Source organism: Alligator sinensis, unplaced genomic scaffold, assembly GCF_000455745.1.
Source record: "Alligator sinensis unplaced genomic scaffold, ASM45574v1 scaffold237_1, whole genome shotgun sequence".
Taxonomy (NCBI): Eukaryota; Metazoa; Chordata; order Crocodylia; family Alligatoridae; genus Alligator; species Alligator sinensis.
Genome location: NW_005841849.1, coordinates 94920 through 107297, shown reverse-complemented (window position 1 = coordinate 107297; position 12378 = coordinate 94920). Strand labels below are relative to the sequence as shown.

General features: G+C 47.7%; 1 protein-coding gene across 1 annotated transcript in view; it reads left to right on the top strand.

The window, feature by feature from the left end:
• The first annotated feature begins 4250 nt into the window (after positions 1–4250).
• The window catches only part of LOC102378336 (probable E3 ubiquitin-protein ligase RNF217), a 10800-nt gene continuing 2672 nt past the window's right edge, over positions 4251–12378 (top strand). Inside the window, exons 1-3 of the mRNA XM_025209171.1 lie at positions 4251–4543; positions 5967–6061; positions 10752–10919. Of these exons, the coding sequence (XP_025064956.1) occupies positions 4378–4543; positions 5967–6061; positions 10752–10919 (429 nt within the window). The 5' untranslated portion in view covers positions 4251–4377. The remainder of the gene's footprint in view (positions 4544–5966; positions 6062–10751; positions 10920–12378) is intronic.

Here is a 12378-nt window from a genome sequence, read left to right as displayed (position 1 = left end):
AAGCGGGTGGGCTGCAGCTGCTGCTGCGGTGCAGCCCTGACAGGCGAGCCTGCAGCCAGCATGGGGCCCAGGCTGGCTGCGGGGGTTGGTGGGTTACAACCTGCTGCTGAGAGCAGGGGAAAAGCGGCCCCTTGCCCGCCCCGTGCCCCGCGCTGCAGCAGCTTGCAGCCCACATGGGGCCACCTGTGCCCGCTCAGGACAGCCTTGCGCAGGCTACAAACGGCTGCAGCAGGGAGCACGGGCCATGGGGACGGGGAGGGGCCGCTTTTCCTCGTTCTCCACACCAGCTTGTCCCCTGCCCTTCTCCCCCTCCCTACCCAAGGTTCCTTCACCGGGCAGCCATGTGGTCCAAGGCCAGAAGCCCCTACTGGGGCTTCTGGGTGAGGGGGCGGGGCCGGGCAGGCCCTGCTGTTGAGGAGCCTACCAAGGACTCCCCTGGGTTCTAATGTCTATGGCTCCTTTTATTTTTGACAGGAACCAAGAACAGATAAATTTAAAATTTTTAAATTGTTTTAGGGGCCTCATGGACCAGATAGAATGACCTTGTGGGCTGGATCTGGCCCGCAGGCTGTATTTTGCTCACCCCTGCACTAGAGACATACAAATCTCCCAGCCCCCTTCACTGGTTTTGTGGAGACAGGAATATCTGGTAGGTTCTTACCTTCCTAGGGTGGAGCAAGAACCCATGGAGCTCTATGCATTTTTTTCTGCTCTGCCTCCTCCGGCCTTTTGAAAGACCCTTCAAGCAAGTGTCATGTTGATTATTCCACCATGGCCTAGGCAGCAGCAGTACACTTATCTATTCTGTTTACCTGCATCTGTAACAGGTTAATCTCACAGGGACAGGCATGTCTCCCTTATCAACTTAGAGTCCTTGCATCTGGAAGTATAAATATCCATTGCTTAGGACATATACACTCCACTAAGGCTACCACTGCTCCATCAGCCCAAGACGTGTTCCTGTGACAGAAAAAGGGAGAGCAGCAATGTAGTTTGAGTCACAAATTTAACTAACACTACTCCTTCAACAGCATCCCAAATGCCAATGCCTGGTTTCAGAGAGCAATAATATCAGTGCAATAATACCAGTGCCGTACACCTGATGATCCCTTGGTCTACCTTCCACATGTGGTGGGAGAAACCTCCCTAAGGTTCGTTGTCTAGCTGTAATTTGATTGACAGACAACGCGGGTAAAGAAAGACAGCTGTTTATTTGCTCGAGCAAAGACCATAAAGCCAGCAAAAGGCAAAATGGCCCCCCCCTCAGGGTGAGGTGATCTTTTATATTTATTATAACAAGGCAAGACTTTATGGTTAACAAAAAAAAGCAATACTTGGGCGGTGCTTTTCAAATCTTTGTAACAGCATATTTTTATTAAGCTGAATTAGCACTTTTTAAAGCTAAAAGTTAAGTAACAGTAACATTATAATATGTTAGCAAAACCTTACACAGTAGTAGATACTTTTCAAGGACACAACCAGTGCACCCAGAACAATGGTTTTCCTGTCTTATCTTACTTCTTGTTGTAGCTGATTTTTCAGCACACAGACACAGATCCACTTGCTGCTTTTAATTCAGAAAATGCTTAATACAGTTAAAATGATTATTTGACACAAGCAAAGGCTTAGCTATCAATCTGCCTTGTGGTTAGCTGCATTGCTAGGCCACAGGTCATGCCTTGTATTTAGCTGTAAAGCTAATACTTTTTAATAATCTAAATTATTGTAAACCTAACAGTATGCTATCAGAAAACTATTCTATTTCAGGGTAATAACAAACCTGCTCACTACACACACAAGCTATTCTGTGTGTGGGTCTCCCACAAGCAGAGGCACACAGAAGCTCTCAACAAAAAATGATGGCCGACCAGCAACTTTGCTTCCTTAACAGTTGCCACATGCTACCCACCTTCCCCCTGTAACAGAGATCTTCATACACTGGAGACACTGGGGTTCAGGTGGAGAAGCCAAGTCAGGTGGGATGGCACTTCCATACCGAATGGCACAAACTGACCAGAGTGTGCCAGGGTGAAGTGCTTTGGGTTGCTCTAGCTCATAAAGATTTCCTCAGACTTCCAGATCTTAGGGGCACCATTTCACGAGTGAAGCTTGAAGAGGCATGGCTGCTGGTAGTTAACCTACTGCTTAACCACAATGGCCCCTGGGGTAGGCTTCCCCTACCAAGATCCTTTTCCACCCCCCACCCCCACAACTCCTCCCTGCCCCTGCTGTGCTATTTTCAAGCAAGAGAGAGTCCCATGCCTCTACTTCTTTTGGATCTGACCCTACAAGCCAAACACTACCAAACTGGGGCTTTAGGTGACTTTGACAAGAGACTTGCTTTAGAAATTCTCAGTGTGGCTACATAGTAGTTTTGCAGGTCAGGAGCAGCAAAGCTGCTTGTACCACAAACCCTTCTTCTAGTTATAAAAAGCACACACTTAGCAAACAAGAGCTCTGCCTGCCTGGCCCTGAAAAAAATCATGCACACAGCCAAATGTCTGAGCTTAAAAGGAAACAACGCGGGGCTCAGCAAGGACCCTGCTCAACACAAACACCAGGGGATTTCCAGACTTCAGTGTGCTTCTTTATGAGCACTAGCAGGCCTTCCTGTTGAGATAAACAAATACCCGATTCCCAGAAGTGGCTTGTCTAAAAAAAAAAACCAACACAAAAGTGAAACTAGAAGCTTTTTTTTTTTTTAATTTCAATTTCCACATCCACTGTCAGCCCTGTCCATATCACTTGGAAGACCTGGAATCAAGAAGAAAAAGAAAAAAAAACAGCACAAAAATCAAGTATATAGGCCAGCAGCCAAGCTACAAGTTGTTAAAAATGACCTTTTGGTCTTTGGCCTGCTTCAAAATTGAACAGCCCAGCTCTTTTACAGCCCCATGCCAGAGACACACCTCCTGTCTGTACCACAGCATAAACACTACAACACGAGTCTGGTTGTCTGCCATTGAAGGAAGCCATGTTGCAAAATCCCTTTAGTAAACTGAGCAAACTCCATCTTAAGAGCAGGTAGGTTTTTTTGGTCCTCACTGCCCCTTTAGGGAGGCTGCCCCAGAACCTTGTGGCTCTGATGATTCAAATCCTTTTACCAATTCCCAAGCAAAAGTTATTCCTGAGCATCTTAGAACCATTTCTTCTTGCACCAATATTGTTTTTTAGTTTAAATAGTTCTTTCCCCACCCTGTTTCCCATCCAATACATGCACAGAGACCAGTCATATCCCCTTTTGCTCACCATTTGTTTGGCTAAGTCAAGGCCTTCTAGTATCTTCTCAAATGATCTGCTATCTACACCCCTGATTATTCCAGGAGCCTTCCAGTAGCCCCCTCTGAACCTATTCCAGTTTCACTTGGTCTTTTCGATTGTGGGTGGCCAAGATCACGCACCGCATTCCAGGTGAGGTCTTACTATTGCCCCGTCACAGAAAAAGGCAGATGAGCAATGCTGAGTTTTAGTCACACAGAGCGCATCTACGTGTCAGCCTACATTGCCATTGTGACGCGCTACGGCAATGTAGGGTGGGTCTACATGTGATCGGCAGCTACTTCACTGTAGCGGCGCACTCCCCCATTTTAGCCCACTGTCATGGCGAATTAGCAGCAAAAACAGGGTGCAGCGTGCACGTCGTAGTACAGGTAGTTACTGTGCCGTGCTTGAGTACTTCCAAGAGGAAGTACTCAAGCATGGTACAGTAACAATAACCCCATCGGGCAACGTGTAGATGCACCCACATTTATCTAACATTACTCCTTCAACACACAAAGGCCCTCAACAAACACAATGGCCTTTGGCACCCCTTTTTAACATTATGTTAAATATGGTACTATTCTTGTTAATTCAATTCTTAGTTGGCAAGGGAAAAAAATCTTTACATTTACACAGAGAACACTGCTTTTGATTTAGCTGCATCTCTGAAACATTTGAATCTTTTGAAATCAGCTTTTCACTTAATCTCCACAGCAAAAGCATTGCCCTGTAGAGTGTTGTTACTTTATGTTTGTTTTTAAGGAAATTTGTTCTTGTCCCAGGTCAAATTAGCCAGACCAGGTCCAAATCCGTTTGAATCATCCAAGAACCACGTGTCTCTACTCAAGTATCCTGCACCCCAGCCATTTCTGAACAAAAGCTTTGGGACTCATGAAAATTAAACTGTAAGATCAGGTCCCCTCTCTCCCCTCCCACAGCAGGCAGCACACATGTAGAAAGCTGCAGGCTGAGCTGAACTAGATGAAGCAAAGCAGGGAGGAGTCAGAGAATGGAAAATGAAAGCACTGGTCTGTATAATCTCTGTAGCAGCTGTCCTGAGGCTTCTTTAGAGTTGACGGCACCGTTTTGCAGGATAGACAAATACTCTCCACCCTGATGGGGTCTTCTACCTCCTCACCTGAACCTCCACTTGAACACAGGCCAGCTTCCTCCCCTGAACCTGTACCTGTACCTGCTAATCTCATGTCTTCCTCCTCACCTGTGCCTTCAAAAGCTGAAGAGCCCCAACTTAAGTTTGTTCGGAGAAAGGATGATATCACAGGTAAACCTAGGTAGCATTTTCCTCTGCGCTGTATACTGCTTTTTGGTCATTGATCTAGTGAATTAGCTTTGCTGCTTCCTCTTTGGTGAAAAAAAAATGACATGAGGAGAGCCATGGGGCAGGGCACCAGGTCGCCAATCTGACATGCAGCTGGAATTCATGTAACTAGATGTGAGAGTTATTCAGGGACATAAGAGCAAAGCAGAAACAAATCATTTTGTAAACAGCTGTAGTCTGACGTGCTAATCGGGGAATATGCTCCTTGAAGGTTCTAGTTCATAGTGCTGGCTCTGAGAACAAGCTGTTGTGTGCAAGCAGCATGCAGGGGGAACTTCACCAGCTTCTTTGGGAGAGAAAAGTGGCATTAGCCGCAGAGAGGGTATGGTCCATTTATGGCTATGCAGGTGGTCTCACCCCTGGAGGGTGCATGGGGCATTTTGTAACTGCAGTCCCCTACAACAGTTTATTAAACCTTGAGCAGATTGCATCCTAAACTGAAACAAGGTCTGAAAATTGATATATCCAACTGTAAATTGCGCAAGTATGACAATATAGAGATCGGGAAAATTAAAAAAAAAAATCCTTGTTACACTCATAACAGGGTCTGTTTAATAATGAAAAAATTGCCATGTTTTTAGCACAGTCACAGGGCTTGATTCTAAACAAGACGCTTATACATGTTACCACAAAAGCCACTATGCTCGAAAACTTCCCAATTTTACACTTACTGACCAACCCTGCTATATAGCCACATGAGTAGAATAGGCATTTTGTTTGCTTTGTTTTTCAGAGCGAGAAATGTGGGGGAGGGAAGAGGAAGATGAGGAGCAAGATTTTGCTTGTTTTCTCCAGAGTAACTCACCTATTAATTGACGCCAACTCTGTGAAATTTTAGCCTAAACGGTAAATGGTAAAAACCAATGCACTGCTCCCCTCGCTGCCTTAAACAGAACTTCAAAGAGGGATTTTGAATAGAAATGTCTTCCAAAAACCTTCAATGAAGGATTTCACATCTGTTGAATAGCACAGAGCAGAGCAGTGCAAAGAGGATACAGAAAATCCCTTTCCCTAATGTGGGAAAAGGAGGATAGCTCAAACCCAAATGAGAAAGCAGCATGAAGAGATGTACACATAGATAATGCCAACTCTTCAGAAGCAGCTCAAGGATTTACGTGTACAAGCCCCATAATTCCCATGGGGGTGGGGAGGGGAGTCAAATGCAACTTGTGCTCCTAAACCTCTCAAATGTTTTTGAAAATATCCCTCCTACTCATCCTAGATTTTTGCATGTTCCTCAGTCTCTACTAGCTGCTTCACAGGTTGGGGAGGGAAATCTCCCTGGACCAGGAAAAGACTTGACAAATACTGTCAACTGTGTCAGGGTTTTTTATTTGAAGTCACCTGGTGTTTCTTTGCTCATCAGGGGATGATGAGGATATCATGAGAGTGGAACTGTCTTGTGGACACGCTACAGAGCCTCAGTCCTTAACAGCTTGGTGCCGAAGTCTGTTAGACCAGGTAAGAGATGCGGGAGGAGTTACAAAAGCCCTGCCACACACATTTGCTTCCAGACCAAACTCACTGAAGTGTTCTGTCAAGTGGTAAAGCTATCTTCAGTTGCTCCGTCTCACATACACTTAATGTAGGGCACTCAAGGACCATTTTAGTGCCATTTCCCTCATAAGAAACAACCATCCAGTCCTGATGCAGAGAGATTACACCCTGTATTCCTTCCAGTCTGCTCTTTCCAGCAATGAAAACCCCCAGATTGAAGAGCTCCACTGCAGGTAAAACTCCAAAGTGCTGACACCTTTTTTAAAGCTTGTAAAGTCTCTAAACCTTCTGACACTGCAAACTTCTGTATTACCCAAGCCTTAGTAATTCCTTATCTGGGGAGGGCCAGAAAAGCTGTATGGAAGCCCTCTTACACATTGTGTTGGAACTTTTGGGTGTCGTCATTGGTGACGTGTAGGGGGTGCACACAGGTGCATGTGCACCCCCTAAGCGTGGTGGTGCACCCTCTGCAAAAAGGCACCACCAACACTGCTAGCAGCACCTGTGGGTGGTCACCGCTTGCCATCCTTCCCCGCCCACCCCACCGACGGCAGCATCTGCCGGCAGTCCGCGATCGCCACTGGGTGCTACCGACACTGCTGGCGGCATCTGCGGGTGGTCGCCAACCACCAGTCAGCGCTTGCCACCCCCCCCGCAACAGCGCCGTGGCCGTCCGCGGGAGCTCCCCACTTGCCACTGCCACGCTTCTGCCATCGGCAGCGCCTCCGCCACCTGCGGGAGCTCACCGTGCCCTCCCAGGCTCTGGGGCAACGTGGCGTTCATGGGTGTCATCATATTATTATATTAGGGTTACCCAAACCCTAATGAACTTTAGTGCAGCTGGAAATCTTAACATAAGGATGGCAGACTTCCTTAAATGTGGCAACCGGCAGCTTCACATTTTGCACCCATTTTGAACACCCCTTTATCAACATCTTTAACTCTCTCTTCCATTAACTTAACCAGGTAAAAAGACATGTCAGATGCACGGAAAAGACCATGCACATATACATCATAACAGAATGGTGTGCAAAATATTGCTTCAGATTTTCTTTTCCAATAGTGTGTATGCATTTCTAATGCAAAAGCTTCCCACATCCAACAGAGACACTTCTCCTGACTGCTTGGGCTGAAAGATTATCCTTCCCCATAGCCAGTCACAAAGCTGTCCAGGAGTTCCCCTGCAGCTGCTTGAAGAAAGAGGAAAAGGCAGTTGCTGCTTGCTGACAGGGAGACAGAGACAGAGAAGAGGGAGGGGAGGGGAGCACATTTCTGCCAAGTCCCAACGTTCAAAATTAATGATTTGACCCCCTGCAGCATCCCACACCTCAGGGATGTGGCTAGGGACAGACCTCTTTATGGCTAGGGACAGACATTCAAAAAGCCAGAGCCTGAATTGATTCAACCTTAAAGGTTAGTCTAACCCACCTAGGCTGGACTGGTTTGTAACAGGACAAACTTTCTCTCTGGACAGAGGCAATGCAGGCAGGGAAGCCATGCTGGGGGGCATGGCCAGTCCGGGTTGAACTGGCCAGAGATGGGTTTAATTCCCCCCTCTCTGTCCCACTGGCAGGAACCCAGAGTGGGGTCTGGCAGGCAGACCCAGCTGCCAGTGGGGGTAGAGGGGAGACTAACTCTCCTCCCTGCCCCACTGCCTCAGGGGCCATGGTGCCCCTGCCTGTCCCTGCTCTGGCTGGGAGCAGAAGGGAGGGGCCAGCCTGGCTGGGCTGGAGCAGAGAGTCCAGGCCAGAGAGCATGCCGGGATGCTGGGGGTCTCTGGTTTAACCTAAACCAGCAAGGGGTCTGGGACAGACATTGCATAAACCACCGGTTTGAGCCAAATCGGTTAAGGCTGATATTACATTCAACCAGGTTTCTCTCAAACTGGTTTCAGCCATTTTGAAACTGGTTTATGTGCACTGACATCTGTTCTGTTACAGGTTTAAACCAGTTTCTGATCACTTAAACCGGTTTGTGCGTAAAGTCTGTCCCTAGCCTATAAAACCATATTACATTTTTTTGGCCTATCTGATTTGAGCTAACCCATTATATCCTCTGTACACGTGATGATCAGCATTTCTCCTAGCGGCAGCTTTGGGGCAAGCCAAGAAGTTAGAGACTGCTCCGAGGCCTTTTACTGAGGCAATTCTACCCCTCTGCTGCAATAGCTCTCGCTGTTGCATTTGGGGACAGCATCCAGATTTTCCCTAAAGGTCTTCTTAATTTATGTTCCTTAATTAACTTGCCCACCCATAGCTAATTATGCACCCAACCCTCTCACATCAGGGTTTTTCCTCCCCGGCCTCTCGTGACCCCATTCCTGTGCCGCAGTCTCACATCTACTACTCCTGAGGTTCTTCCCGGCTCCCTCCCCCAACATCCCTGGTGGAGAGCAGCTACAGCAGGCTCCCCGATCCCTCTTCCTAGGCTTATGGCTATGGATGATGGACTGCTGTGCTCTTCTGTCCCCTGCCCCCACCAGTGAGAATAGTGCTGCCTGCCCCTCTCCTTTCCCCCAATAGAGCTCAGCCTGCTACTCATTTCCTACGCAGCACTGACTGACTGACTCCTCTACATCTCTGCCTCCTGGGATACAGCAACCACAAGGCTGAAGTTCTTCATGTCATTTTGAGAATAGCTCCAGCCCCAGCCAAGAGATGGCGCAACAGGAAATGGCAAGGGAATGAGGAGTGTTCCTTAAGTGTACCCCAGTGCATTGTTCAAGAATAGGTTGGGTATCCCTTTTAGGAGTTTGCAGGCCTCAAGGTGGGGATGTTCTGTTCCACCATGCCCAGCCCAGCTCAGCTCTGGCTATTCAAAAGCTGAAGGCAGCTCTGTGCTGGCTGCTTCTTCCCCTTTCCCTTCCTTCCCCTGCTGACAGCTCTGGAGCTGGAGGGGGCAGGACTGGGGAGAGGGGTGGTCCAAGAGCTGCAGCCCCCCTGCTTTCCTGGGAGGTCCAGTGCAGGCAGGACCCTGAACATCTGTAAGTTAGTAGTGCTATTCCTATATCTTAGAGGCCAGTGGAAACCAAATCAGCATATCAGTATAGATATGGACCTTGGCCTTGCCCATTTGTGCCACATTAATAAATAGTGGTTACATGGACCCAACTCAGTCTGTGTGGTTACGTTGTACTGTTAGTGGTATCACCTATATTATGGCCACCATTTGGGGCATTTGTGACGCAACAAAGGGCATGGACTTCTGTTTATTTTCTCTTTGTGCCACCATAAAAATTGTTAAGGCAGTACAGAGGTGAGTCCTGTTTGCACCCTCTGTTCCCTCCACTCCTGACATGTTGCACCCATCCCATCCCTCACAGCCCACTCAGCCAGCTGCAAGACCCTCAGCATCCATGAGGTGCCTCTCTAGCTCCCTGGCACTTTCACTGCCTGGTAATGGAGCTAAACAGGCATCACACTAGGCCTTTCTGTGTGAGCATAAGCAGCACAGTCAGAGTTTGTGTTTCTCCCTTACTCTAGTCCATGGGTGGTAGCCTGTCGTCCCAGGGGTCCCCGCTCTTCACCAAATGCTTGTGTCGTGGAAACACACGCAGCATACTTTTGGGTCAGGTCAGCAGAAGCTTTTATTCAAAAGAAACTACAGCTGTAGGGGGGATTCCAAAGTGACATGGATTTCCCAAGCACTTGGAAGGGGTCCCCCCCAAGATCAAAATCAGGAGGCTTATATACTTTTTAACAGTCGCTTACAACTCATGTGATCATATAGTGGAATTAGCTATGAAAGCAGTTACAAACAAACATTAGCTCATACTGCTTTGCTGTTATCAGGATGGGAACTTATGGGGGGAGACAAAGGGAGAAATAACACTCCCTTCTTGCACCTGGAAATCAGAGTTGTACATTATTTTTGCTATCTTCAAGGCCACGGTGAGCGAAGCAGTTGCAGAGGCGTTACAAAGAACAAACACTTTCCCTTATCTGTTCTACTATACAGAGCCAGCAATTCCCCACAAAGCGGTTATGTCATCTTATAACTCATATAATCAAAGTTTAAGGCACTTATTTTTTCTGATTCCACACTTGTATGGAGGGTGCGAGGGCTTCACTGTCATTTGGGTGATGTGTGCAGGTAATGATGATGTGATGGCCCTACTAGAGCTGCTGTGTAAAGGTGGGCCAGCTCACAGGGCGTTAACACTGCTACTGCTCACCCTCAACCTTGTTCACCACTAAATTTTTGTTTTTTTGTCACCACTGGTGACTAAAATCAGAAGCCAGCAATAGGAAGAGGCAGAAACTAGCATCATAGTTAACATATAGGGGATAGCTGCACTAATACAGCAGCTCTAGCAGCTGAGGCAAGAAGCCCTGTGGCCCAGGCAGAAGTGGATCACCTGGCCTGCAAGAAACCCCATCAGGTGAACAACCTGGCTCTGGCTTAGCCCCTAGCTGTGACCCACCCCATGACTGCTGGCAGGCAATATGACCCACCGGCTAATTGGAACTGAACATCCCTGCTCTACAATAAACTTTTTCAGAGAATGCTAACAGAAGGTTAACTGAGCGTGTCAGAGTCCTTACTGAGAACGTTCTGCCCTTGCTGCTTTCAAAGGCTGCTAGATTTACATTTTTTTTAAGGGAAGGACACCCTCATTTGTGCTTCATGCTCAGTCTTCTGATCTCCCCTGAAGGGTTACTTCAAATTTCATTGCCCTGCTGAAGTTAACGGGCAAAAGTGTGGGGAAGAGTGGTCCTACCAGGAAGTCCGGCGGAATGCCTTACTAACTGAAGAAGAGCAAGAGGAATTTGAAAAAAAGCTGGTAGCATTTGCAGCTAAATACTACTGCGATTTAAAAGAGGTGAGTAGTCAGCCCTGTTTCTCCTCTTCCCTTTATGCCTCTGCCTCTCAAATCACTCATTTTGGTGTGTAGTAGACAATGGCAAAGCTGGACTATGCCTGCTGGGATCCGTGTTGCCTCAGGATCCTTGTCACTGCAGACTGAAGCGACAAGGATCCCAGCAGGCGTAGTCCAGCTTTGGCTGGCTATGGTGCAACCATGATGTCATGATGGACTTGTGTCCCACATGGTCCCTGGAAAGCCCTCTTTGACCAGACTTGGTATAAAAGGGTTTTGGTTTCTTAAATCTTCTTAAACCTCCTATTCCAACAGCAACCATAGCCAACCTCCTGCTTTGACGTCAGCTCTGGAGCTCTTCTATAGGTTCATATCTTTTCCAAATCACCTTGTCCTCTGAGAAACTGGAACCTACCAGCACCGTCTACCCTATCATTTGTGAGGACCATACTAGTGACTGTAATGAGTATACCTGCAAATGCTGACGTTGAAAGATAGCTACTTTCTTCTCCTTGTGCGTTCTTAAAAGGCCTCACTCCTGCTCCAGAACAAAAATGTTAGTCTCTACGCATGGAGGAATGATTAGTATGTGCTGCTTGTGGACTCACTGAGGTTATTACTGTTCCCTTAGCCTTTGAGACATCCCTGTCTCAGAAATATATGGAGCAGCACTGATAGGTTTGATTCACACTTTCATTTAGGGCAGGAGTGGCCAGCTTGTGGCACATATCCCACAAGTGGCATGGGCAACCTCCATGTGTTGCACATAGAAAAATCAGGGACGGGACAAGTAGCACAGTGGCAGATAGGTCAGAAATCAGATCAGGCAGGAGAATGTGGTCAGAGTGGTACTCGAGGAGGGTTCGGGGCAAATTTGATAGTCCTACCAGAAGTGTTGTCCTCCACTGGTCTAAGGCTACTCCTTAGACTTCACACCTCCTGTGGTGGGCCAGTAGGGGGGTGCTCCTGCACCAAGCCACCCACCTCACTGCGCCCGATCACCTTCCAAGCTCCGAGTGCTTCCCTAGAGCGCCTCATGTCTGGCTGACCCCCTTCCTGGAGCACACCCACTAGCCTAGGGGTAAAACCACCACCACCCAGGGTCTGGACTGATGCTGGACCTGTGCCCCCTGGGGCCTACTAGTCCTTGAGAGTGCTCGACTCACTGCAAGAACTTGGGGTGCTTCCCGTGGTCAGAAGCACAAATAGTGGTCTCCCTTATGTCACAACCCAAAGTTGTGGATTTTTTAATTGTGTGCGCTTCGGCACCGCTAAATTATGTTCCCGCCGAATTGGAGCTCTTTTGCACGACGGAGCGTTCTGTTGTAATGGAGAACCCGCATGCAGAAAAGTGTTTCCCGCCGTTCTGTAGCCTTCTTTGCATTGTGCATGACTTTTGCATTTAGTGATGCACGCTGCAAAGGAGTTTTCCCGCCATTTGTATTGAGATTTGAGCCACATT